The sequence below is a fragment of the Pempheris klunzingeri genome, chromosome 11 (assembly GCF_042242105.1).
Source record: "Pempheris klunzingeri isolate RE-2024b chromosome 11, fPemKlu1.hap1, whole genome shotgun sequence".
Classification (NCBI taxonomy): domain Eukaryota; kingdom Metazoa; phylum Chordata; class Actinopteri; order Acropomatiformes; family Pempheridae; genus Pempheris; species Pempheris klunzingeri.
The window spans coordinates 13,041,766-13,069,496 of record NC_092022.1 but is presented as its reverse complement, the minus strand read 5'-3'; the positions used below and the strand labels follow the sequence as shown (position 1 = coordinate 13,069,496).

Below are 27,731 nucleotides of genomic sequence, written 5' to 3'. Positions count from 1 at the left end.
TCCAAGCAACTATCACACATTGTTCTAGTCTTCGTCATGGAAATGGGATGGAGGGGAAATAATAAATAATGCCGAAAAGGAAATTAATTTTTCTGTTTAGTGTGTACCCAAAAGGCAGGCTGCTTGCACAATCTAGTTTTTAATTGGGTCTCATCAATGATTTACTGCAAGTGTTTAACAATACAACTCAGCAGAGATCCTGAATTGGGTAGCCAATTAAAAGCTATTTTTAATGGCAGATTTGTTGCTAATTACTCTACAGGTGCCTCAAGTGCCCTGACAACAACATGGCATCATTAAAAAGTAGTAGAATAAGTGTCCGCACAGTGGGTGTAGCAGTATTTCTCTGATAATAATATACCGTGACTCCAGACTGTAGCAGATGGCTGAAACTTTATGGAAATAAGCAGCTGCAATGACATTTGTACTCAATTTGCCTGCATCCTGAGTACAATCACAGAAAGGTAATGTATACCATGATCACCACAGCTACAGTATGTCTGCAGTGGCTGAGTGTTCACACAAGGTTTTGTCTTTACTGTACCCTGTGTGTCAAAGTTTGATGCTTTCAAGGTATAATGAGGGCTTGGACTGCAGAGGGAATTCTTTCATGACCCTATATGGTGCTGCAGTGATGGATAATCCTCTTCAGAAGAGTAGAGCATCTTAAAAAATCAATGAGACCCTCAAAATGTTTAAATGCTCATCAAGCCAGGAAGACTATTTCAATAACATCCCAGCTTATCCTATTTTTGCTCTCCATTTGACTGAAAAATAATGACTTTGCTCGGACAAGCTATATGTTCATAAGCTACCAAGGTGAGTCACAGATCTGTGTGTGTGTGTGTGTGTGTGTGTGTGTGTGTGTGTGTGTGTGTGTGTGTGTGTGTGTGTGTGTGTGCTTCCTGGTGATAAGCTGATGAAGTTGTCCAGGGTCCCATATTGTTAGCCATCTGTACAGACAAGCTACATGTACCCTCACTATCAATCTTCTCAGGTTGATGTGAGCATGTGCCCATAGTCGGCAAGGCTTTTATTACAATATTTCTGGGGCTCACATCAAATCTACAGCATTTTTTAACACAAGGCAAAAAGCTACCTAGGAGCTAGTGCAGCCATTACAGTGTTGGACGATGGGTGTGGCGACTCATCCTCCCTGCGAATGTGTCATGTTGTTTTGTGAGACAGTGTATTTAAATCAGTGTCATTGTGGGTATTTGTGAGACAAAAAATGTTCCGTTGGGTTTACATCCTCTTTTATGTGTCCCGACTGAAATCCTGTAGAGGATGTTGAAGCAGACAGCGAGTCATAATGTTGCTGTTCAATTTCTATTTTTCTTTTTATGGTTAGTGCTTACTTTAGTCAGACTTTCTAAACATAACGAATAACATTGTTTATGCATCCCTACACCTGCTGTAAGGTGGTTGAATCTATTTCAGTTTTTGTATATCGACAGATGCATCCTCTCAGTGCGGACATGTGATTCAGAGGCCAAGTCACCTGCTGTTTCCTTCCCCTTCAAGCTAATCTGTCTGCAAACAGTTAATTTTACAGACAGATACACAAGCACACACAATGTGTCTCACCCTTTTGTCATCTCTAGCACCAGTCACAGTCGCACTTATTTAATCTTTATAGAATCTAATGACTGCAGCAGACCTTAAATGCGTGCCCCCTCCGGTTTGTGAGCCGACTGCCCAGTGCCAGTCTGGCAGTGCCCTACTTTCCATTTGCCTGAAAAGGCATCACTACAACCAGGAACCAGTCTGATTTAGCCATTTTGGGTTCTGCCATGTGACACTGTGCATTTTAATAGGAATGGAAAGTTCCTGTCCACTGCAGGGCTGCAGAAACACTTTCCATGCTTTTACACAAGTGGGAGAGACTATCCAAATATCACCCCGAATAAAACGTGTTTAACCCCATGAGAGTACAAAGAGTTGAATCCCTTTATTCATATTACCATTCAAAACTAACTTTAATAGTAATTTCCTGCCAGCTCTTGATAGTCTCCATTGCAGTGACACTGTCGCTAGCTTAAAGATGCCCTGAGGAGTTTTCCTGCAAAGGCGCAAAAATTAGGTTTGCTGTCAGTGTTACTCACCAAAACGCATGTATCCTGGAGGAATACGTCAAGTGCATTCTGTCCTCGTAAAATGTATTAGGAATGTTTACTAGCTGAATACTACGATCCTCTTTTTCACTGAAATTGCTGGCGCGTTGGCCCGTCACCGCCACCTGTTGGTCAGTGGAATAGTGAGACCATCCGTAGGACTGTGACTTGTGTGTCGTTGTGCACATGTACAAGATAAAACCGGTATCTGTTTATGGAGAGACAGCTTTGTTGCACTTCTAGAGGTCTAAAACTCTTCAAAGAACATTTAAGGTGACATTACGAAACAATCATAATCAGCTCACCTTGCTGGTCCGATGATTTTGTTGCAAAGTGACACATACTTGGATAACAAGATTGATAATGGCATTTTGCTCCTCCTTGCCATTGATCTGTTGTGTAGTGGCAGGCTTTGCATAAGCCAACTAACTCTCTCCATAATGTGCATTGACTATTGATAATTACTTAACTGGTTTTCATTGATCCTTTCTGTGTAGGACAGTAAGTCTCCTTCCACAATCACTCCCCATCTTCTGTGCGTGCAGTAAGGTCCAGCATCTCATTCCTCCAAAAGGCCTCCATGCAGTTTTAACAAATGTTTGTTTAGATTGAACAGATTATCAACCAATACTGTTAAGTCTGCTCCCCGAGCCTGGCAAGACTCCAACTCCCTGCAAGCGCTGCTCCAACAAACCACAGGCAAAGCTGCTTTGTGTTTGCAGTGGGTTTTTCTTCCTCATGGATACTGTGTATTTCTCTCACTTTCTTTCTCTAATCCCACTACCTCAGAGAGGAGAGGAGACAGAGGGAGGAGGGACTGCAGAGCTCTCATAATGAGCAGCAAAAAAAGACCATTCACGTTGAGATCAGAGCAATTAGCTCCATAGTCTGAATAGTGGACGAGAACAGAAGCCTGTTAATAAAAGCAGACTATTAAGCTCAGCAGCAGCTATTCAACAATTCTCTTGATAGTTTGCGAGGCTCAGTGTTTGCGTGGGTGTGCTGATCTTCTCTGCAGACTACGAGGAACAAAGAAATCATGTCTCTGTGAAAGGAGGATGTTGTTTATATTGACCACCATGACCTTCATTAGTCTGAAAAATGAAACTGAGATATTCAAACCATTTGAAACATTCTGCAGCTTGCATGAAACTATTTCAATTTCTGAGAGATGATGAATTCTAAGTTTGCTCTGGACTCGTGGCTTTTTTTTTTCCGAGGTGCAGTTATAATTTCATGGCTGAAGACAGAGTAGGAAACCACTTGTGTTCAGCTGGCTGGGGATGACAGAATACAGTGTGTCCATGTGGCATATTCTCAGCTCAGTTGGATGCCGCATTTTGCACATGGTGCACAGAAAAAAAGTCCTCGGTCAGGTAGAGGTGAAGAATGAGTTTAATCGAGTGCATCTCAGATTAATTGACATTTATTGCAGCCTAAATCAAATCTATATCGATATTCATTTTGCTCATGAAATTACAGACATAGGGGTACCATTTTTCACTGTCCTGATCCTCTCCCTCCAGCTGTGTTCTTTAGCTTGAGATCAAGTCTAAAGTCACAAGGCCTTTCATAAGGCCAATGAAATTAAAATGCCATCAAAAGGACATATATATGTGGATTATGGCCAAGGTTTTCACAATAACAATGTAATTTCATTGAACTGTAACGTCATTCATTACATGTTGCATGTTGACAAGCAGTTCAGATTCTCCAGGATGTGTTAAAATACTGTCACTGGCTGGTGTTGTTCTGCTTTTTAAAGGAACATATACTGTAGATTTGGCTAATTAAGATGAATACAAATGTGACAGGAAAGTGGCCACACTAAAATGGCGCTTCCCATGAGACACTATAATGCGTGACAGGGGTGATGTAGATGAATTGGGTGCTAATATTATCCCCCTGTCTCTGCAGCTGCTGCTAAAGAATGAGAAGGATGAGGTGGAGCGAGGAGATATTATAACAGGAGATTTCAGAAGCTGCTCTTAAAGGAAGGAAAGATGGAGTGGTTTGAGTTAGAGGAGGCAAGGTGGAAGTTTAGAGAGTTAAGAGAATATCCTCTTGAGAGAGTGCATCAGATGTTGAGGAGGTTTTCTGTGTGTCATCAACAGCACTCCTCTGTCCGATGTAGCTCTTTCTTTTTCATGCTTGTCGTTTCATTTCTTTCTGCTCTTGCCACACGCCACTCTACCTTTTTCTTGAGTATCCTTGTGTTTCATCACCCTCTTCTCAAGCTCAGACTTCCTTTTATCTCGTCCACTTGAGTTGATAGATGACTACAGAAGGAAACTGCATAACATGACGATGAATCTGGTGTAGCCGCACATTGGCAGACACTGATTGAGGGTATCAAGTTTTCGTTTGGATATAAGACAGTTCTTTTTTAGTCAAAAACCTTTGGGCTGACTTGGCTTGAGACCTTCAGCAGATAATTTCTCAGATCTTTTGGAACTAGAGAAAAGATTTCATACTTGCAGATCAGAGAAGCATGGGTCATTGAAGTCTGACTGAACAACATCATTTCTTCAGATCAAAGCTGAAGGCAGTTTGACTTATTGCCAGGACAGTCACACTGACACTCACACACATACACAAAAACGAACAGCAAAACCTTTCTACGATGCCTCATGTTACTCTTGGTGCCCACATTATTGTAGCTTTCTGAGCAACTATGGCGTCTTCTAGTCTCATTTAAGCAGCCTTTAATGGAGAGTCACTCTTCTGCCTGGTGGATTTAGGACTTTTATTGTATAAAGCTTATTTCATTTTCACCCTGCAGCCAATCAGAATCGAGTATTCACCCAGATCATGGTATTATGCTCAATATGTTTTTTTCCGACCCTTTGTGAGAAATTATCTCACTGATAAATCAGATAAAATCCTTTGTTTTATATTTTTTCATGTATTTTGCTGGTGCTGTCTGTGTTGTTTGACCGCTGACCTCGCCTCTCTCCTCTACGGGATCCTGTTTTCACATCTGTCTGTGAGTGACACCAAAACCAGCAGAGACTGTGTTTGTCCTGTTTCCTATCAGATCTGAATTATTCATCAGAGAGAGCATTATCATTCCCAAAATGACTGGAGGACACCCAGATATCTCTGATGTGAATAATAATAGTGAGTGGTGTTGCACCAGAGAGGTGCTGATGATGTTAAAACGCAGTTGTGTCTCCCAAAAGGTGGTTTATCTTCCAGCAATGACTTTGTTCAATGAGGTATAAATGAAGTATTGGGTTGAAACAGATCCATTCTGGATGAGCTCACAGTTTATTAGTTCCTTTGTGTATTTTTGTAGCAGTGAGTAAATCACCTTTTATAGAAAAACATCCCTTTGAGTGAGTTGTTAAATCTCCAATTGAGTCTTAAAACTGCATATTTTGTTATGAAACTGTTTTATGAGCTCAAGGTGTCGTTTTTTTTTTTTTTTTTTTACTTATAAACATTAATGTAAAATGGAAGAAGTTAATTAGAGAAATGGGTCACTAGAAATCATTTTGAATGTCCTTTTTGAAATCAAGTGGTATTGTCAAATCCTACTACCTAGTTTTTGTTTTATGAAAAGTTTAATTTCTTTACAGCATTTCGCATGGAGACAAAAAGTGTAGGTTGGCTCTCTGGATATGTCCGGTCCAATCTTAAATGTGCCCATAATCCCACTCTGGCAAGACAAGGCAGCATAACACTCAGACGTGAAATCTCGGCTGCTCTTTTTTTGTGTCTATATATCCACAGGCCAGACAGGGAGGGCTTTCCCTTTGCCCCTCTCCCCCCAAACCCTGTCGTCAAGTCCCCCAGGGTACGATGTGACCCATACAGGCACCCAACTGGAAGGCCCACACCGCTTTCTCTCATCCTCCACTGTGACACAGTATACATGACCTCATTAGGCAAGCCCCACCCTCTCAACTTGTTTTACAGTACAGTGTGATATCAGTCTGACCCATTGACCCTAATAAGAGGAAAAACCCCAACCACTAACTTCCTCAACATGACCTACATAATGTATACAAGCAGATGTGGGTACACAACCACATACCCAAACACACCTCTCAGATGTGCCCTTTTCTCCGCCACTCTCCCCCTTCCTCATTCCTACAAGTCAATGTGTTGAGCCAGATGACAGATTTGTTCCAATTATTTTTTGAGGTTTATACGCCTTGATTGGTCATATTACTGTAGATATAGTATTCCATGTCGTTTATTATCAGATAGGAAATGGTCAGACGTCAACCACATCCAACATGATTTGTTGAAGGGAAAATTGAAACTGAATTGCTTGCTTTGTCATTCAACAACATGCAATGGAGAAATTTAATGGTACAGATGCAAAAAAGAGCCTAAAAGCAAAGTGTATCAATAGCCTTGAAATTCCCCAGTTGACTTTTCGGCCAAATTGTAGGAAGGGCTAATAAAGTGAAACATTTAAAGAGTGAAAGACTAAAATCCACTCTAAAAGACACAAGTACAAAAATGTATGTAAATTGAGCTCTCCAGATTCATCTGTTATTCTATGCACTTGTAAATGTTCAACATTTACAAGTGAAATAGTCATGAAATAGTTCCTGAAATGCACTGAACATCACAGACTTCTGATATTCAAGACATATATGTTCAGAGAATATAATATAGAACTTTAAGTAGGATGTCTATTTGTTATTGTTTTAGATAACCACTGTCAAAACACCCACAACTGGTTTATTTTAGGATTTTCAGAACAATTTCTCTTGGGGGGAAAAGAAAAATCTCTCAGCAGATGGATGCCAAGCGGACAGACTTCATAGTCCTGGCACAGACTCCCCGCCTGCATGCACTCGTGGGCGCATGCATCAGTGTATATGTTCTTCAGTGCTATTTTTGTGCGTGTGGGTTGAGATGATGTTGGGAGTGCTGTGAATTTCTGTTTGCCAAGTGTTTGCACTGTGAAAGTTAGGTATGTGGAGCAGGCAGCGTTCTAAATGAGGTCGGCGTCTATGAATATTTAATCAAAAGGCAAACTGGAAGACATGGAGCCCAGCGAATAAACTGCTGATGTAACCGAGCTGGTGGATCTTTGATAGTTCATGCAGTGTATTATCTTACTGGAGGATGTGTCCACTTACAGTAACTGTCGCAGATGTCACAGCTTTTGTCAGGTGTTCTTGGGTAAGAGAGCATGTGATACTTGATTGATCTGTGCAAGGAGACAGAATTAGCCTCTGTCCGCCCTTCAAGTTGGAAAGGATTCAGTGTTTTGATCGAGGACATTTTCAGGAAGAGAGAGGCTTAATTGCATCAGGACTTAAACTCTGGTTCATCAGTTGAAGGAGAATCTGCTCAAACTTGCCACCGAAAATAGGAGCACACATCTACCATCTGTCTGCATTTAATCTTATTACTGCCGTACACTAACTCCGCAAGTTCAACATAGATAAGCTGGCATATGAAACACACTTTTGATCACATCTGATAACAAATTTGTTATGTAGGGACCTTACATCATTCACATAACTACAAGATGTGGTGCTTTAATTCCTATTTTTAAGATGTACCCCTCAGCCCTGTCAAGTGCTCCAAGCAATCATCAATTAGCAAATCATTTGAAATGATTTCAAACTGAATGTTACTTAAAACTGTATAAGTGGATATTGTTACAAAATGTTTTCATGTAATTGAACCGTCAATGATTAGCTTGGTTTGATCAAGTACCATCCATTAGTTAGTGAGTAACTATTTCAAATGGTTATCCATTAATTTAGTTATCTTTTTAGCCAACTATTTGAACCTGTTTTGACTTCTCTGCTTGCTGGTTAACAAATTTTCACACACCCAATCGCAGCATATTAGAGTAGATACGTATATACATATTTTCTAAGTAATTATTTTATATCTTTTTAAATTACTCTACTATATGATAGCTGCAGAAGATCCCCCCTGGGGTATGTGTATCCCTGGTTGGAAATCAGTGCTTTACTATACAAATTTTATCTCACACATCTTCTTTGTCTTGTCTGTTTCTTTTAGTTGGGATGAGAGCAGTTCCATCAGCAGCGGTTTGAGTGACGGCTCAGACAACCTCAGCTCTGAAGAGTTCAACACGAGTCCCACTCTCAACTCCCTTCCTACCACTCCCATCGGCTCACGCAGAAACTCAGCCATAGTGGTAAGTAACAAACACACGAGCATACACACAACACACACACCTGTCTGACACAGTTGGATTAGCAGTGCGTTTTTGTTACAATACTATTGATTAGGGTGGTAATCCAGTAAGGTATTGATGAGGTGCTGAATGTTATGTCATACATGCTGGGTACAGAAGACACACACAACAGGCAGTGCGACATTGGCATCAGAGACAAAGCCTGATCAAGTATTCTAAGCACACCCATAATATTTATCACATCTGCAGCGACCAGTGCTTGATGCGACATCACACTGCACGCTGGACAGCTGCATCGTTCCACAAGTTTCCCTTTTGGTCTTTCGAGACAAAAAAATGTATTATTCCAGAAATTTAATTCGCATGCCATGTCATAGCTGTTTTAGAGGTTGGGACTATTATATATGCAGCGTTTTTTTGACCTGCCTAGGTCAGTAGTATAATTAGCCTGACTGACTTTATAATGTAGTGAGTACAGTTTAGTGTCGCAATATACCAAAGTGCAGGATTTGGGACTCATGACCTCAGTGCGTTTAAAATCCTGTCTGCAGCTCTGCTTGAGGTTCTTTCAGATCCATCTGTAGCTGTGTGGCTTCCAGACAGTGTGTGTGTATGTGTGTGTGTTTTCCCAGAGTGTCTGATGTAGGTCACACCTCCGCAATGTAGTTTATGTGACTGATGTAGTGGGATTTTAGAGAAAGCAAGACAACGAGAGACAGAGAGAGGAAGAGAGGGAATCAGCGTAACCATAGCAACCAAAGCACAGGGATGCTGAGAGTGCGGGTCTTTGTCTTTGTCTTCCCGTATAGTGAAGGACAGGTCTAGAACACGGCCATCTGCACACACACACACACACACACACACACACACACACACACACACACACAGGCCATCTGCAGTCCTTCCTCCTGGCCAGCGAGTCGAGAGAACCAGGGCACCTCCCTCCACGCCTAGTCGCAGGAGTCATAGCAACCATTACCCCCCATGGCATCATTACCATGGCAACCAACCATCACATCATCATGCTCCCCACATTGTCTAATGCACATGGCTTCCTGTTCTCTCACCATTCTCAGCTGATGTTTTTCCTTATCAGTTTCTCTGTGTCCTGAAGCCATTTCTTTGTCTTTCTCTGCATTCTCCTCTGTAACACTCCACCTTTTCCCTTTTTTGCTGCTTAGATTTTAATTTCCTCAAAGGCAACTCTGACTAAAAGTCCATTTCTCATCTCTCCCACATGTTGTGTAATATGCTCAACAAGGATATGAGGGTGGATGAGAGAAGGCTAATGAAGAAAAGGCACAAAGAAGACATGCTTGAGGGAGAGATAATCGAAGCCAGGAAGTGGTGTATGTAGGTGGTACAAAAACATAGATTTCCTCTTTTCCACATGGAGGTGTGTTCAAGTATACAAGTTGATACACCTTGTTTTCCCATTAGCTTTTTGTATGTGTGAGTGTGTGTGTCTGTCTGTCTGTCTGTCTGTCATACTGTCTGTCTGCCTATGTGTTGTAATCCATGTTCTGCCCTGGCTATCTGGACAGAGCACAGTGTCGTCCCCTGTTTCAATAATCAGGGAATGTGTGTGAGGAAATGACAATGCTTTATCAACAAGGTCTAGTCACAGACAGCACACACACACACACAGAGGCACTCACACATGCACGCATGCCTCCTCCTCATGCGATGTGAACCTGCCCATGGGGTCTATTGGTTTTAATAAAAAAGGAATTCAGCATATGAGTCCTCATGAGAACCGCTGGGTGCAATGTCCTGAACCAACACACACACACACACACACACATGCACACACACACACACACACACACACACACACACACACACACACACACACACACACACACACACACACACACACACACACACACACACACACACCTAGCTTCACATTAACACACCTCCTGATGGATTGTGTAACTGTTGGTCTGCTTCAGGGGGGAGAATAATCTGCCTCTGTGAAAACTAGTCATGTCCGTCCTCATGTAGACTCCCATAAACAAACATACTTACTTACCCAGCGACTGTGTATTGCATGTATTCACATACACAGACAGACGACCTTGACTCACATCTCCTTTAGTTTAACATTTGACTCATTAGATTATGTTTAGGCTGCATTGTGTGGTCACTGTGTGAGTCTTTGTGCCCGATCTGTTTTTTTTTCTCTTAATTTTTGTACCAGTGTGCTGTGTGTGTGTGTACATGTATAGTTTCTTTCCCTGCTGTCTGCTTTGAAGTGTTCAAATAGAGCATACAGTAGGATTTTTTTCGACTGGGGAGACATCAGTGAATGTGTTTAAGGTTGACTCGGTTAGACATGTTTTTGTGCTCAGAAGACATCGAGATGAGGAAGAGTCTGAGGCTTCGTCTGAGTCCACACACATCATCAAATACCTTTTTTCAAACTGTGACCAGTGATGTACGCTGAAGTGCTGATTTCAAGGGACTGTCCAATGAGTTCTTCCATTGGCTCATTCATCCCAGTGTCCCAAGCTAACTGTGATGTGGATTGCGTTGGTGGATGACAGGAAATTAATCAGAATCATCCACCAAAGTGAAACAATATTTTTAAGTAATAAACAGTTGTAATATTGGGTTGAAGTCTGGAGGATTACAAACATGGAGTACAGCTGTTGAAGGTTAAGGTTAGGTTCAAATGGGATAGTCATTTGTAGTAATAATAGTGTTTTATTATAAACGTAGCAGCGGCACACAGAAGGACATTGCTTATCTGTATTATACTGTCTGAATGGCTAAAATTTAAAAAATGTATTTTGACTAAACAATCCCAACTTTGGGTCGACTTTTTCCAGAGCTCTTTAGCATATCACCTAGTCTTCATCAGCAGATGGAAATGGCAAAGGTAGTCGCTGCATCTACCAAAACCTCAGCAGGTCAGGAATTTAAAGATCAATGTAAACCATCAAAATGCCAAATCTTACAAGAGAGCTCCAATTCTAATGTGTGTGTCTAATGTGTGTGAGTCCTCCCATTTACTTTTGTCACCACAGGAGCCAAATGCAGTTTTATGTGAGATCAGAAAAGCTTGTTTTCTCTCTCATTTTTTAGCAGCCCAGTTGCCTGATGCTTGAGTTTGTTCTTTTAAACTTTGCTTTTAGGTCGTAAGCTGAACTTAAGTGGGCTAAGGTAGGCGGTTACATTTAGATAGGCAGGGAAAGTCACGCCTGTAAAGCAACCAACCTGCCAGAAACACACAAACAACTATTGGCTCCTAGTCCTGTAAGATCTTGACATGGTGTCTCTAAGCATCTGTCTGTCTTTTTCTTTCTAGATGCGTACGGATGCAGAGAAAAGATCTCTGGTGGAAAGCGGCCTGTCCTGGGACACTGAAGATACCAAACCAAGCCGTAAGAGCCAAGGCGGCGGCGTCTACGACACGGGAAGTCTCAAGTCTGAATCAGCCAATAAATGGAAAAAGACACGGACGCAGGGGGAGGGGCTGGAAGGGGGAAAGGGCGAACTGAAGAAACCTCAGACCCTGGGTCATGGAAATATGTTGAAGAAAGGAAGAAATCCACCTGTGGGAGTCACATCTCCAATCACACACACCTCTCAGAGTGGGCTGAAAGTGGCAGGTGAGTGGACAGATACATACACAAGCACATACACACACACACACACACACACACACACACACACACACACACACACACACACACAGTGAGGTGTAATATATATAGCTACCCTTGAAATGGTTTCATAACCTGAGCAGACTGACACATTTCTGTGGCTGTCTTTTAATATTCCCTTCTCTCTGGCAGTCTCACACCCACACAGTCACAGACACACACTCTGTCTTTGTCCCACACATGCATCCACAGCTGCAGCCCACCCTCCGGGTCTTTAGAGAGTGGTGCCATGTATCAAACGCCCATCACCACCCACTCTCTTCCTGCCAGCCAGCCAACCACACACACACACACACACACACACACACACACACACACTGACCAACAGTGTTTTTTTTCTTCCTATTGGTCCAGCCTTTCCTATCCAAGCTTTATTTTTGTGCCGGACAGAGACAATTTATAGCACTTAAATAAAGGCCTTGTACCCAAAACAACTGGACCAGACAGTGTGTGTTTGCTATAGTGTGTTTGTGTGTGTCAGTGCTTACACGTCTGAGATTGTGCCAACCTTAAAGAGTGTTACCCATCACACTTAATACACACACACACACACACACAGAGCACAATAGTGGGGATTGTGCAGCTGCCTTTTAAGCACACCATCTGTGTGCTGTTTACGTAAGCACATGCACACACACTTTTACACACATATACCAAAACAACAGGACATTAGTTGATGTGTTATGTGCCAGTCTAGATACGCAGTGTCTGTGTAAACAGTCCTCTTTCTGTGGGTCTGTCCTGTGTTTGCTTTGCCAGCTGTTGAAATGACAGATATGCCAAACAAGTGTGCGGAACCAGCCTGTGATCTGTGTGCCAGGCTGTTATTGTTATTGATGTGAACGGTATGAATCTGCCATCAAGCCTACTAAACCTGCCACTGAGTTTGTAACTCTAATTATTCAGGAGATTAAGTCAAGTGAAATCAGACTGGAAGAGGTTGTTGTAGCTCATCAGTGTGGAGGAGCTCATGAATTTAACCAAGTGAGTGGCAGACAGTCTTAGATAATATGAGTCTTTATTGTTTGTACCTTAGATCAGTTCATTGCTGAGGTGGGAGTGTGTGTGTGTGTGTGTGTGTGTGTGTGTGTGCGTGTGTGTGTGTGTGTGTGTGTGCGCATGCATGCATGTTTGCAGCATTAAAGGAGATGCGGAGAGTGTGAGTACTTTGAAGGAGCAGCATGTCCAGGTATAGACGAGCATTTCAATTCTGTATACTTAGTCTCTAGTGTGTTTACTGTAGCTTGTGCAATATACTAACCATGAGGTGTACTTTTTTGTAATTAGTGTTTAAGATAGGCAACTTATCTAGAGCAACAGTGGACATTTATTTTTAGCATTATTTAATCAATTATATGATATATGACTTATTGATTGATTGTTGATAATATAAAATGTAAGAAAATTGCTGAACACTTGTCGCAAGTATCACAGTACAAGGTAAAATCATATTGGTTGTTTTGTCAGTTCAAAAACCAAACATACATAGTTTACAATAGAGAAGAGCAGCAAAACATTATATATGAAAAACTGGAGCCAACAAATATTTTGTAATTTTCCATAACAAAATGACTTAAAGCCATTCCGATATGAGTATTCAATATTTTGCACTGACAGTGATTCAATATGCAGCTATCGCTACACAGTTTTTATTGTACACTTTGCTTTAATCACTTATTGGGCTTATTTATGGGTAATAGGTATTAGGTATAGTAAGGTATTTCTTATCTAAATTGAGGATCTGAGGCCAAAGGATGTTGCATGTGGTTCAGACTTTAAGGCCCTCCGAGACAAATTTGTGAATTGGAGCTAAATAAAATTGACTTGGCTTGACTACTAAATGTTTTCCCAAAGAATTAATACTTTATTTGGTTTGTTTTCTGAGATGTTGGTGGAGCCTTGGCACCAACATCCACCATTTGTTTTAATCTTTTCCAGCTGTGCGCATCACCTCTATTTTCCTTGTGCTAACTAAGGTAGTAAGGATAACGTTTTTGGATGTTGAATTTCATCACTTTCTTGGTGTGAACACACTGCAAACCTGCTAGAATTAGTATGGAGCGGGGAAGTGGGACACAGTGCAGGTGTTCATCATTCTGTCAGCACTGAGCAAACATCTGTTGACTGGTCATATTTCTCTGTCACATGCACACACACAGACACACACCTGCGAATACATTCAGCCACCTGTCTGTAATAAATGTTTACAGACCTCACATACAAATAAACACCGTTATACTGTATCTTTACAACTATATACAAATATAAGTCTTCCTGTGTGTTCGGACCTCCTTCTCTTGCAGGCCTCTTGGATCGAGAGATGTAGAGATTCACATTCTCTTCTACACATGCCGCTGTGTCAAGCTGTGAGCTCCACTGTTTCCACATGCAATGTCAATAAATCGGGCCTCATTTAGGTCTAAATTAATACTTATGCCTGGATTCTGTCAGTTTATGCACATATGTTTGAGTGTCTGCTTCTCACTGCCCAGCAGTGTGTGTTTCTCCGGCCTTAAAAGTTCTTGGAACATGCAACATTGCGGTTATACGATGAATTGAGTTTATGACTTGACATGTAAACCCAATTTTCACATTTACAAAAGAACTCCAAGCTTAATGCGTCGTCAGTGTCACATTCCAATAGGATCCAATCACTGAGAAGTGTGAGTGTGTGTGTGTGGCATAAATGTCTGGCCCTATGTGTGCGTATGTGTCTTTTGCGGGTTTATAAATACCCTAAAGTGACTCCAGATGTCCCAAGGCAACATGCCGGTGGGTCTCATTCAACAGCCGTTCTTTGACTCTGTTAATGCCTTGTATATAAACCTCCCATAACAACTCCCATTAGATACAAATTAAGAGCGTGGGCAGTGTGGGCTTGCACATGGGTGGTGCATATAGTACACATGTGTCTAATAGACTTTTTTTCTCATAATAACTTCCAAACAAGTCCAATTAATTTGCCAACTGGGAAATGTACAGACGGGGATAGAATCACATTATTTTCCTTCAAACTTTGTTCCACCAAGATGTCTCTTACTCCACCCTCTTTCCCCAAAGGGGCTTCAAGAGTGGAGAAATTCAGTTATACTGGGTGTTTCATGCAGTTTTGTGCCCGCAGACACGCTTCGTGAATGTGAACAGCAGTTTTCCACAGCCACGCTGCACATGTTAATCTCAGCACTCTACAGCTGTGACACGCAGACATGCACTTACTGGAAAACCAGAGAAAACTGTTTTAGTTCATCAGAATGGAAAAGAAGAGTAATTGCATGATAACAGTGTGTGTAAGGGTGACGCTGGCTGAGAGTCTGGCGGTCTGCTCAGGCAGGGATTTGTTTTTATCAGGAGACAGTCAGACCTTGGAGGTGTTGAGATAAGATATCATGTCCTTATATGGCATGGTTAGTCTCTTTCACCACTAGACAATGTTAAGACTCTAAACTGTTCAAGCTCCTCATCAATGATTTTTTTTTCTTTTTTTCCTCCTCTACTTCACTAGGTACTGTAAAGTCAGATGGAAAGCCAATGGATAAATCTCGGTTAGCAGTGAAGACCTCTGGCCTTCAGCGATCTTCTTCTGATGCTGGTAAAGACCACAGAAATGGCAGCAGTGCTGGTGAGCAACGTAAACCTCCGTCCGGCCTGGTAAGGCCCTCAACTGGTGGAAACTTTGGCTTCAAGAAGCCCACCACAGCGACCAGTAATGGCACACACAATGGTGGCAGTGCAATACCCTGCGGCTCTGCAACTGTGGGGAAAACTCCCAAAACGTCTGGTATTCCTGTCAAACCAGGGGCTGGTGGTGGTGGTGGAGGACGTAAGACAAGTCTAGATGTTTCAAACAGTGACCAGAGTGGTTTTCTATCTCCAAATGCCAGGACGTCTCTCCAGTACCGCTCTCTACCTCGCCCAGCAAAGACAAGCACCTTGACTCTAACCCGGCCGAGCTCAGCTCGTCCAGTGAGCAGCACCATGGACACAGGCTCGGGGCTGATCAAGCCCTCCACCACAGCGCCCCAGGGCTCGAGGCTCAAAGAGCCTGGCTCAGGTCTTGGTTCTGGAACAGGGTTGAGTAAGGCAGGGGGTCGTGGGATCCCGAGTCCCAGTCCTGTCAATCTGACAGACAGAGAGAAAGAGAAAGAGAGAGCCAAAGCTAAAGCAGTAGTATCTGACACTGAGTGTGGAGGTGGATCTCTGAAGGGCAGCCCTGCTCAGACCCCCTCAGAGAACGGAGGGAAGGTTCAGGGGCTGAGACCTCCCAGTAGTGGCAAGGGAATGGATCTGCCCTCACCCAACACGCAGAGGTACCAGGGTTCATACACTACCACAAAACATACATAATGAAATTTCCCAATATTGTTTCCACACACACACACTTTCACATATAAAACAAAGTATAAATATGCGTTTGCTACAGCACTGTCTGTCTTTGTCTTTAGGTTATCTGGGGTGCGCAGCCTTGTAAAGCCTCCATCCATGGTCCAGCTTGACAAGCTGAACTCCAACAGCCTAGAGGTGGGAGTTCAGGACTCCCTGCCACCTAAGATTCCTCCGTACTCGAAGCTGCAGGACTTGGCCAGCTCAGTATCCTGCTCCACTGGTCCCTGCCTGACCCCCAGCCCTGCCCCTTTACTCAATGTGAACTCGTCTGCCTGCTTCTCGAGCTCGGGGCCGGGGTTGGGGCCCAGGCAGGTCTCTTCCCTCGGGGTTGAAGGGAGCGGGGGGAGCACCTCACCCCTGCTCTACCCTCGTCTGTCTGGGCTGCATCGCAGTATGGAGTCACTGCCGCTCCATATGAGTCTGGCCCCAGAACCACAGGAGAGGGAACGGGAGAATATGGTGAGAGGCTACACCACCATAGAGTCCCGAAAAAAAGAACGACAGGAAGAGCGAGGCCCTCCTGCCAGCTGGAGCTCTGGAAGTAAAGTCTCATCGTCTCTCATAGATGGGTGAGATAAAACTCTGCTGAAAGATCATCTTTAAATGTGCATATATTTTAAACCCAATCACATCACACCAATACACATGCAAAGCAGACTTTTTGCCACTCATGTTTCGTAATACTTCTATGTAGCTCCACCTACTGGTCAGCTGAGGAACAACACCAACATTATTCATTGTTCAGGGGAATTGTTCTTTGAGGTCTTTATCTTATCTTATCTTATTCACATTGTTGTACAATCATATATTTCCCTCCCTTTATTGAGTAGGCAGTTAGAAAGGTGATTCTGTTGGCATTTCATGGCAAAATGCCTTATACTTAAGAATATTAGTCTAAACTAAGCCTTTCTGGATTTGATTGTGATGGATGTACCTAAAATTTAATTTGTGATTTATTCAGAGAACCAAAACAAAACAGACAAAACAAAAATCTCAGTGAAGAGCGTGATGATGCCTGATGTCTGTCACAAACTGACCCGCAAACTGAAAGATATTGTATGTTTAATGTTTTGCGCAGTGTAAATTCTATATGAGATGCTAAATGTTGCCCAACTTATAGAATATAGTTTGATGATCAGGCTAAGTCATATTTACATTATGACCTCAAAGAACAAGTAACGACAACCACGTGCATGCACACCCACCCACATGCTCGCACACACAGACTGCAGGGTCTCTAGGCTATTATTACTACAGGTCTTTTATCAGTGTTGTACCAGCCCCAATGACTGAAGTCATAATTACTGGCTGACACCAGCTGTCTGCCATTCTTACTGTGCTTCTTTGTGCCTGCTGCCTGTTCTTGAGAGTTTAATAAGTCCCTGCACCAGCGGTTAAATAATGACATTGTTTAATCTCCACAGTTCTCAGAGAGACAGAAACACACTGCCAAAGAAAGGTTTAAGGTAAGAGGACACGCACGCTACACACGTACATACACGCTTTTATACACCAGACTGTCAGGCACTCATAATCTGACGCAAGTTGGCCACAGTCCTGCAATTACATGCATTCATAGATCCCACTGATAAGATCCTCAGTGACTGACAGATTGTGTTAATCCTCATCATTCCTGTCACTTGTATTCCAAAATCCTTCTCTAATCCACTCAAAATTGTATCCTATTGTGTCCTATCTGCAACATTTTGTTTGTCTTTCCACTTTCCACTCAGTACTGGGTAACACTTATTTTAACCACCAAAATGCAGCATAAAAAGTTTTGATAAAAGGTTTATAATATGAGGTATTTTTTAAGCATTTAGTAATATATTTGACATCAACTTAAACTTGTCCTGTGATGCCTGAATAATAGTATGTGCTGGAAGGATTTTTCATTACTCTTTTGACCTTGCCTATTTTATTTGTGTGTTCTTTGTCAGGTAGATTAAACATGATGTCCTCAGACTTTTACACAACACTGTACATGAATTCTAATATGTGACAACAGATCTACAATGACTTGCAGTTTCTTTATTTGCTGTGACACTAACTTTTACCATAACATGACCTGCTTTGTGTCCGTTGTGTAGTTTCAGCAGTGCTTGCCAGGTTGAAGAGGAGGTGAAGGAGAAGGGAGAGAGGAGACACTCTCACACAATTCTCAGTATGACCGACTCACTCACTCTTCCACTGTTGTCCTCACCCACCTCTCTGCCCCGCACCTCTAAGACCAGTATGGGTGAGTATGAACACGTGTCACTATACTGACCAGAACAGTGCGACACTACTTACGGATTTGTTTAATGTTTTGTATAACATCGGTGATTTTCTTTCCTTTGACCCCTCTGGTTTATTACTAGTACCCAGCCCTGTCGGTGGACCTCCGAGGATGACTCGATCAAACAGCATCCCAACACACGATGCTTCTCTGGAGCTGTATGGAGCATCCCCGCTGGGCAGCACGCTGTCTCTGGCTGAACGCCCCCGCAGCATGGGAATGGTTCGCTCCGGATCCTTCAGGGACAAGGAGCCCGACGAAGGTGAGCCCAGCAAGTTATTTTGATATCATTGCTGTTATAAACCTTTGTTTCTATTTGAGCTTCTCATTGGTTTATTTAGTTGCTTTTAATTCTGTCTTTTCAGTTCATGGGTCTGTTCTTTCCCTGGCATCCAACGCCTCGTCCAACTACTCCTCGGTAAGTGTGGGTGGCATACAGACTCAGGTTGCTGCAGCTCAGTATGTGTTGTGGTGTGTGTATTTATGTGTGAGTCCGTGTGGATGTTTGTCCGTACAGTGATGCTTTCCTCTGGTTTCACACTTTAAACAGTGCACACAAGAGACAAGGCTTTCTTCTTTGGTATGCTCTGTACGTTATTAGTCTCCTCTCCTCTCCTCTCCTCTCCTCTCCTCTCCTCTCCTCTCCTCTCCTCTCCTCTCCTTTCCTCTCCTCTCCTCTCCTCTCCTCTCCTCTCCTCTCCTCTTCTCTCCTCTCCTCACATCCTATCTAACATCTTGACTCTTATTCCCCCTGCTTCCAAAGGCTGAGGAAAGGATTCAGGGAGAGGTAAGTGTGTTCTTTCCTGCTCTTTCTTCTTCCCTGTCTCATTTCTGTCCTTTCATCCATGACTGTCCAGCCTGCTGTATGGGGGACAACAAATCTATCATTCATTTCACTAACATCATCCACTCAAGTCACTTGTGCATTGTTGCCATATTCATCTTTAATAACTTAGTTTTTTTAATAATATATCAAACCTGTTTTTCCTCACAGCAAATCCGTAAGCTGAGGAGGGAGCTGGAATCGTCACAGGAGAAGGTGTCTAACCTGACAACACAACTGACAGCAAACGTATGTACCATTTATCTGTTGCTTAACATTGCAGTCCCCACTTGCATAAAGGACCTGAGGAACCAATTTTCCTTTTGTAGTAACCTGAGAAAAATGCACAAACTTAACTTGATGTCCCTAGGAAATATTCTTAAATTAATAACATTTTATCCACAAGTGCATTTTTACTCTGAGGGATTCCTGAAAAAGAATTTTCATGTCAATAAAACTAAGAGAAAATACTAAAATGTTACATTTCATTTTTTTTAAATAACCAATAAAGAAAACCAACCATCAACCATATGATAAAAGTAAAAATGGCAGAAAAATCAATCAATTCTTAGATAAGAAAAAGATAAAGAAATCATCAGGAGGAAAAAAACTTTGCTCTGTGCAGCCAGACTCTCTTTTAACAACAGTTTCATGCCATAAAGTTGCAAAATTTCACCTCAAGGCAACTCAAGAATTTGCAGTAGCCCCTCCCTCCAATTATACACCCTAATACTTGTCACTCATCTTGATAAACTGTCCACCTCAACAGCGTCTACCCTGAGGCAGAGGTAACCGATACTGATAAAGACACCACAGGTGTTGAACAAGAAACAGGCAAAGAAAGAAAGCAATATCACAGTTTTCAATCATGTTGTTCGCATTAAAATAACAACATAAACAGATCAGAACGATCCCATTAACAGATCAAAAAATAACGATCAATTGATCCTCTTAACATGTATTGTCTGTGTGTCCAAAGCCCAGTGTACGTAGTTCACTGTATACTGTAGTTTATTTTGAATAAGTGCATACATAGATACATACATACTGCTGGGAAAAATAATCACTATTACAGCAAATCTGCAGATGAAAATAGTTTTGACATTTGATATTTACTTTCTTTTACTTTGATATTTGTTTTTTAAAAGCTACACTTAGGAAATCTTTCTTTAAAAAATTACACTAAATATTCATGATCAGCAGAAACCAATGGGGCTGTGGGCTGAGTGCCACACATAGGGCAGCAAAGTCTAAATGATGGCTGTACTAATGCATTGTTGTGTTGGTATTTTGAATGGATTGATTGACAATAACAAAAATATTGAGTATCGTCATTCAATACAAATCTCTGTATCCCCTCCTCTCGCATGAAATGTACCTTTTTTACAAAATAGGAAAGAGACACACGGAAGGTGATTTAAAATCCAAACTGCGGCATGTCAGTCATAGATCATTTCTTTGCAGTCTCAGCACATTTCTTATCCATAGTGGGGCTTGAATAATGCTAACCTCTTCCTGAACCTCTCTCCAAGGCACTTAGCTTTGGTACACATACACATATGCACATGCACACACATGCACACACAGGTGCCTTGCCCTTTCATTCCACTTTACAAGGTTGTTTCTGTGCGACCACCCTGTCAGCGTCCAAGTGGTCCAAGTGCAGCAACACAGTGCAGGCATTATATGCATGGCTTCTTGCAGCAGACATAAATCAAGTATTTCTGTGTGTGTGTGTGTGTGTGTGTGTGTGTGTCTTTTCATACTGTTTGATCTTATTATGCAAAGTAAATTGGCAAAACAGATGCAGGGATCACACCATTATTATGAGGTAGATTAATGACTGGGCTGTATCCATTATTTTACTGCATTAATGCATTCTATAAAGGACAAGGGAAAGCAATATTCCCTTCCTGCTTTGGGCTAAAGTGAGTGTGTGTGAGAGGGAGATTAGGGAGGAGGTGAATTTCCCACAGGAGACATCCTGTTCAGCCTTTGTGTTATTCAGCTTTTTAGCACCTCATATGTGAAGGATAAAGGCGCAGAGGAAATCTATTGAATCTGTCCCTTTATAGGTGCCACTTTGTAGTTTCACTAGTCTCCCTATACTTTATCCGTGTTTAAATGATGCCCTGTCAAAGACCAGTCATATAAATACATATCAGTGTATTTATATCTTGCTGACTTCTTGTTACAGACAACTTATATTATTTGAAATTGTGAGAAAAATAATTGTTGCCCTTTTCCAAACAGGCAAATCTGGTGGCCGCCTTTGAGCAAAGTTTGTCACTGATGACATCTCGGCTGCAGAGTCTGTCAGTGAGCCACGAACAGAAGGTAACGTCACTTTCGCACTTTCAAACACAAACACACACAAACCTGAATTCCAGCTGCATTCCACCATTGTGCCCGTCTTGTGAGCAGGCAGCTAAGAGCAGGCAGCGCTGTGCTAACGTGGAGTGAGGAGACTTTGATCACAGCCTACGGTGTGGAGCTTAATGTAGGTTAGAGGCCCAGGCTGCAGTCCCGCAGGGCAACTTAGTGTGAGAAGGACAGGATCAATGAAAAAAAAACTTCACTTTAGGCTGAATCATGCAGCTTGCATGTGCACACACACCGAACATCACATTCCTGCATTCTTCAGCCTTTGTATCTGTTTCGGTGTGAATGAATTGATCACCGCCTGAGGCAGTGTTCAGTGTGTGTGTGTATAAATGTGAGGAGTCTCTCTCAGTGCTTCATGCCCTGCTGCTCCTGCTGAAAGGCCCGTCTAGACCGCTCCAGAATGAGTCTTTGTTGTTTGTGCCAGCGCACTGACCTGTGCAGCTCAGCCTCGAGCGCAGGCTCTTTAACCTTGAGGAGATGGGCCGGGCGGCTCTATTTAGAGTGGAGTGGAATCGACTTTAGCGCACAATAAGCAGCACAGAGAGGCTCTGTTCTTCTGGACTCTTTGTCCTTTTGACCTGCTAACATCATGAGGAGGATGGAGCCCACCAGGTGTATCAGCTCATACGGAGGGTTTGAGCTGAGGTGCTTTACGAAAATGTCAGACAACATTACTCCTCCCGCAAAGATATGGATATATATCGGTGTTTATTTCAGATATTATCATAAAAATTAGGGTAAATATAACAAAATAGCCCATTTTTTATTTGCTGTTTCAAGAATCCTCTAGCCAAACCATTCATTATTTTCAAATGTGATTTTCAGTCAATCAATTTGTCATTTTAATGCACAGAACAACACCGAAATAGCATTTTACAAAATCCAGCAAGTAAGCCATTGATTTGAAAAGTGCATATTTGTCACATTCATTATACTAGTACAATGTGTAGTGAAATGCTACATTGCCGTGGCCAATAGAAATGATTTACAAATTGCAGCGCTAGTTTGTACAAAAAAAGATTTGGTAAATGTAAGTGTAAAAAAGAGTTAAATCACTACAATTAAAATATATTTATAGAGGAAGAATATAGAGGCATAGTAGCACTGACCTGATATAAGCATGAACATGAGTGAAGGGGTAATTCAGAGGAATAATCAAAGCATCATGTGCATTTTCTTTCCACTTTCTTTTTAGCTTTCCCATCCAAGAGGACTTCATTAACTGTATAATTTTTATGCATAGGAAAAAATCACAGTAAAGCTGTCACAAAGCGCTCGCTGACATTTATCAAATGTTTGTGTAGGACTCAGAGCTGGTTGAGCTCAGGGAGACCATCGAGGCTCTGAGGTCCAGGAATGAAGAAGCCCAGGCTGTCATACATGGAGCCTTAAACAACCAAGATAATATGAAAGGTTTGGAAATTAGCCAGTTAATCTTTCTGTTTTCTTCTGTCACTCTGCATATCAGCCTCTGTCTCTACACATTTGCCTCCTTTGATGTTGAGTTTTCTTGTCTACCAGACCTGCGAATTCGACGTCAGAACTCATGTGAGAGCATCTCAAGTATCAACAGCCTCACCAGTATGTCGAGTGTTGGCAGCTTGAAGGACCAAGATGCCAAAAAGAAGAAGAAAAAGAGCTGGGTAAGAGCGCACCCTACGTGTGAGACTATGTTTTCCCCTTATATTATGCCTTGTGTTTGTCTTTGCTCAGTTCATTCTCTGTAGTGATGATAACTTCGCAGCATGAACCGCATAACAGCAAGTATGACCAGTCTCTCCCTCCTCTGTGTTGTGTTATTTTTCTCTTTTTAGGTCTTTGAGGTGAGTGTAGTCATTGTGTCCCTATAAATCCATTATAATATTTGCTCAAACAGCATGATGGACCATTTAAAACTGCACCTCAGATCCTCCAGTACCCTCCATCTCTGCTCATTGACGTCCTACACTACTGATTTGGCTGCCTGTTCTGTGAATATAAACTTGAATGGATGGACTGAATTACAGATTCAGTTAGAGTGGCAATCAGCAGACATGATGTTCCATTAAAGTGGAGTTCTCAGTTTAATCATCAAAGTTTATTAAATGCTGTTTTCAGTTACGTTTCTCCTCCTTTACACCATGTTTTATTGTGTATTTTGTCTTTCAGTAAAATGTTGTGCAGCTTTAACCAGTAACCCTCACTGACCCAGCACCTGGATACTAAATCTGCAAAAACATGCACTATAGTTTTGACCTATTTGCAGAAAGTAACGATGGCGATTTATCTGTCAGTTAAATATGAAGCTACCATCAGCTTGTTAGATTAGCTTAGCATAAAGACTAGACACAGGGAGAAACCTCTAGCTGGGCTCTGTACTAAGGTACCAAAATTTGTTTTATCTCATTTATTTAATATGTACAAAATTGAAGATGTAAAAACATGTCCTGTTTCCAGTCAATATGCTAAGCTAAGCTAATTACCTGTCTGCTCCAGCTTCATATTTAACGGACAGATATGAGAGTGGAATCAGTCTCCTCATCTCACTCATGGCAAGAAAGACCAAGATCCCAAGACCACTCCTTTGATAATTTAGCATGTGTCTAATTAATTATCCTAACACCCTGTTCTTTTTTACCTTTCTCAGTAATAAATGCAGTAATCCATTGAATATTGGTTCAATAGTCTGCCTGTCTCTCCCTCCTTCTCCCTGCTCCTCTGTGTAGCTGAGGAGCTCCTTCAACAAGGCATTCAGCATTAAGAAAGGTGCCAAAACCTACTCAGACATTGAAGAAATTGCCACCCCCGACTCCTCAGCTCCCAACTCCCCCAAAATGCTTCATGAGGGAGCAGAAGCAGGAGAAAACCACCCCTCAATCCTCACAACGTCGGCCTCTGCCACCTCCTCTGTGTAAGCACGCAAACGCCTCACTCCAGCTCTTAGCTCAATAGTGACAAAGCCAGTTTAGCCTTCCTAAGTGCCTGGCACTGATGAGTGCGTCTTACCCCCTCCAGGATCATGGAGACCACAGAAGAGGGAGACAACGAGGAAACGGCGGTATCAGAGCTACGCTCAGAACTCTGGGTGAAAGAGAGAGAGCTGACAGATATCCGACTGGAGGCCTTAAACTCCGCACATCAGCTGGAGCAGCTCAGAGATGCCATGAACAACATGCAGGTTTGTTTTGCCTGTATGTTTATGTTGAGTAAAGTATATATAGTTGTATAAAATCGCATTGCAATTGTGTGTTAATATAACTTGAATTTAAAGTTTTTGCCTGCCTCTATTCTAGTCAACGGTGGAGAACCTGAAAGCGGAGAATGACCATTTAAAAACCGGAAGTCAGGTCCATCTCCCCGGCTCCGTTCCGACCTCTTCCACTTCCCAGCCTTCAGGCCTGGCCTCCCTCCTGGGGCCCTCACTGAGGCAGCCGATGAGTATGTCCCTCACCAAGTCCTTCAGCCTCAGTCTGAATGATTGTAAAGATCCAGGTAAGAGACGAACCTAGAATATCACCTATTTTCAGCTCAGGCACATAAAAGCTATATTTCTATGATCCTTCCACCCATTTTTTCTCCACTCTTTCAGACGTGTCTCAATTTGACATGGTTAGTGTGTCTTCCCAGCCGGATGAGGTGTGTGCACGAGTATTAGTCCGCATTGGAGATCAAGCGGAGGTAAACACAGAGCACCTTTAATTGCCGCAATATCCAATAATGTCAGCAGCTTGAAATGAAACAGCTGAGGGACTGTGCACTCTTTCCCTCTCGTTGTCTCTATAGGACAGTAAGCAGCAGTCGAACTACTACCTGGGTTCAGTGCCGGTCAGTGCGAGGACTGATTGGGCCTGTCTCGACTCTCTCATAGCTAAGGCCTTCAAGGTAAGCCCATGCTTGTCCTCTTTCTACACGATAGTGGTTCTAACAAGAAGTATAGCTGTGATTTGATTGATCAATTACTTATTTTTCTTTTTCGTTTTCACCAGGAGAACTTAACTCAGGTGGACCCGACAGCCAGCCTGGGTCTGTCCTGTGATTCGCTGCTCATGTACCAGCTGAGCCAGGGAGGGCGGAGGTTGATAGGAGGGGACAAACCTCAAGCCTCACCTTATCGTTGTCTCGGCAGTGGTTCAGCGCAAATATTTGTCACCTTGAAAGGTTAGTCAGTGTTCATTATGTTCTCATAATGGAAGCGATAATGGTGGTTTTCGCTTTTAAAATTGTGTAGAATTAACAATTATTGACACCTTTTCCATTTGGAAAAAGGCCTCAGTTAATTGTAGTGCACTATAAAACTCTAATAATAACTACTATATAAATCTAATTGCCTCTCCTCTCTCTTTCTCCCCTGTGTCTGTCTCTTTCTAGGTCTTAGAGAAAAATGTGTTGACTCACTGGTGTTTGAGACCCTGATTCCTAAGCCAATGATGCTGCACTACATCAGCCTGCTTGTTAAACACAGACGTCTGGTTCTGTCTGGACCCAGCGGGACTGGAAAGACTTACCTGGCCCAGCGTCTGGCCCACTACCTCCTGCAGCGCAGCCGAACTGACTCATCTGAGGCCGACCATGAGCCCTGTCTCCTGGGTCGCAGCGCTGTCATCACCTTCAACATGCATCGGCAGTCGCAGAAGGTAACACATGACTCAGCCCGTTATCTTGAAGTCTTTATTTTCTACACAAATATGAATTTATTCTAAACTTAAATTCACCTTCTTTTGCTTTCAAAGGAGCTGCAGTTGTATCTCTCTGATCTAGCAAATCAGATTGACAGAGAGAGTGGTGGAGAACTGCCACTGGTTGTTATTATAGATGACATTAGTGACTCAGCAGGCACCACTGAGCTTGTGAACGGAGCACTCACCTGCAAATATCACAAATGGTGAGTCACATCAAACAGATACATTATTTCACCAAAGAGTTAAAATAAGATTTGGCAATGAACATAAAAAGACAGAGAAATCACATACGTTTGTCTGTCAATGTTTCAGTCCTTACATCATTGGAACAACCAATCAGCCTGTGAAGATGTCATCTAACCATGGACTGCACCTTAGCTTCAGGTGAGCACAAAGCCACAAAACATTAACAATGCCTCCTCTCACTTTGATACACTACTAGGTACAAAATGATGCAACCTTATAGAATAAAAGTAACATTTCTCGCATATCACCACAGGATGGTGATGTTCTCCAACAATGTGGAACCAGCTAATGGGTTCCTGCTGAGGTACCTTCACCGTAAAGCTGTGGAAGCCTACCAGGAGAAGGAGCAGGACGTAGCACATCACCAGGTTCTCCTTCAGGTACTGGACTGGATCCCTCAGCTCTGGTACCAACTTCACACTTTCCTGGAGAAACACAGCACTTCAGACTTCCTCATAGGTGAGAGGACACTCACTCGGTTAAGGCAGAAAACGGGAAACGGGGGAGAACTGGATCTGGAGCAGGAAATCGGTTAACATGAATTCTTGCCTCCCTCAGGTCCTTGCTTCTTCCTGTCGTGCCCAGTCTCAGTGGCAGAGTTCAGGCAGTGGTTCATTGACCTGTGGAACCACTCCATCATACCTTACCTGCAGGAGGGAGCCAAAGACGGCATCAAGGTGAACAGACACAGACATTATCCGAAGTGTAACATTAGTGGTAACAGTAAGAAGTTTATTCCTTTACCACTTCACATGTTGATTTTGAATAAATGCCTACCTGTTCTCTCAGGTGCATGGGCAGAAGGCGGTGTGGGAGGATCCAGTGGAGTGGGTGAGAGGGACTCTGCCATGGCCCAATGCACAGCAGGACCAGTCCAGGCTCTTTCACCTACCTCCCCCCAGCATAGGTCCAGCCAGTGAGGAGAAGAAGGCCCCCAAAGAAACGCCTCCACCCAGCACATTGGAGTCAGACCCACTGGTGAGGGAGAAGGTTTCTGTTGAGAAACAAACAGCAAAGACTAAGGATTTGCA

The 27,731-nt window shown here is 42.6% G+C and overlaps 1 protein-coding gene across 1 annotated transcript in view; it reads left to right on the top strand.

The window, feature by feature from the left end:
• Positions 1-27,731, top strand: part of nav1a (neuron navigator 1a) — a 64,914-nt gene that overhangs the window by 34,217 nt on the left and 2,966 nt on the right. The window contains exons 5-28 of the mRNA XM_070838804.1: positions 8,118-8,256; positions 11,570-11,873; positions 15,430-16,234; positions 16,370-16,879; positions 17,735-17,776; positions 18,401-18,549; positions 18,671-18,850; positions 18,954-19,006; positions 19,583-19,660; positions 21,665-21,748; positions 23,101-23,209; positions 23,318-23,439; positions 24,502-24,686; positions 24,791-24,953; positions 25,069-25,267; positions 25,365-25,453; positions 25,559-25,657; positions 25,762-25,933; positions 26,144-26,409; positions 26,506-26,657; positions 26,767-26,838; positions 26,954-27,159; positions 27,259-27,377; positions 27,490-27,678. Of these exons, the coding sequence (XP_070694905.1) occupies positions 8,118-8,256; positions 11,570-11,873; positions 15,430-16,234; positions 16,370-16,879; positions 17,735-17,776; positions 18,401-18,549; positions 18,671-18,850; positions 18,954-19,006; positions 19,583-19,660; positions 21,665-21,748; positions 23,101-23,209; positions 23,318-23,439; positions 24,502-24,686; positions 24,791-24,953; positions 25,069-25,267; positions 25,365-25,453; positions 25,559-25,657; positions 25,762-25,933; positions 26,144-26,409; positions 26,506-26,657; positions 26,767-26,838; positions 26,954-27,159; positions 27,259-27,377; positions 27,490-27,678 (4,486 nt within the window). The remainder of the gene's footprint in view (positions 1-8,117; positions 8,257-11,569; positions 11,874-15,429; positions 16,235-16,369; positions 16,880-17,734; positions 17,777-18,400; positions 18,550-18,670; positions 18,851-18,953; positions 19,007-19,582; positions 19,661-21,664; positions 21,749-23,100; positions 23,210-23,317; positions 23,440-24,501; positions 24,687-24,790; positions 24,954-25,068; positions 25,268-25,364; positions 25,454-25,558; positions 25,658-25,761; positions 25,934-26,143; positions 26,410-26,505; positions 26,658-26,766; positions 26,839-26,953; positions 27,160-27,258; positions 27,378-27,489; positions 27,679-27,731) is intronic.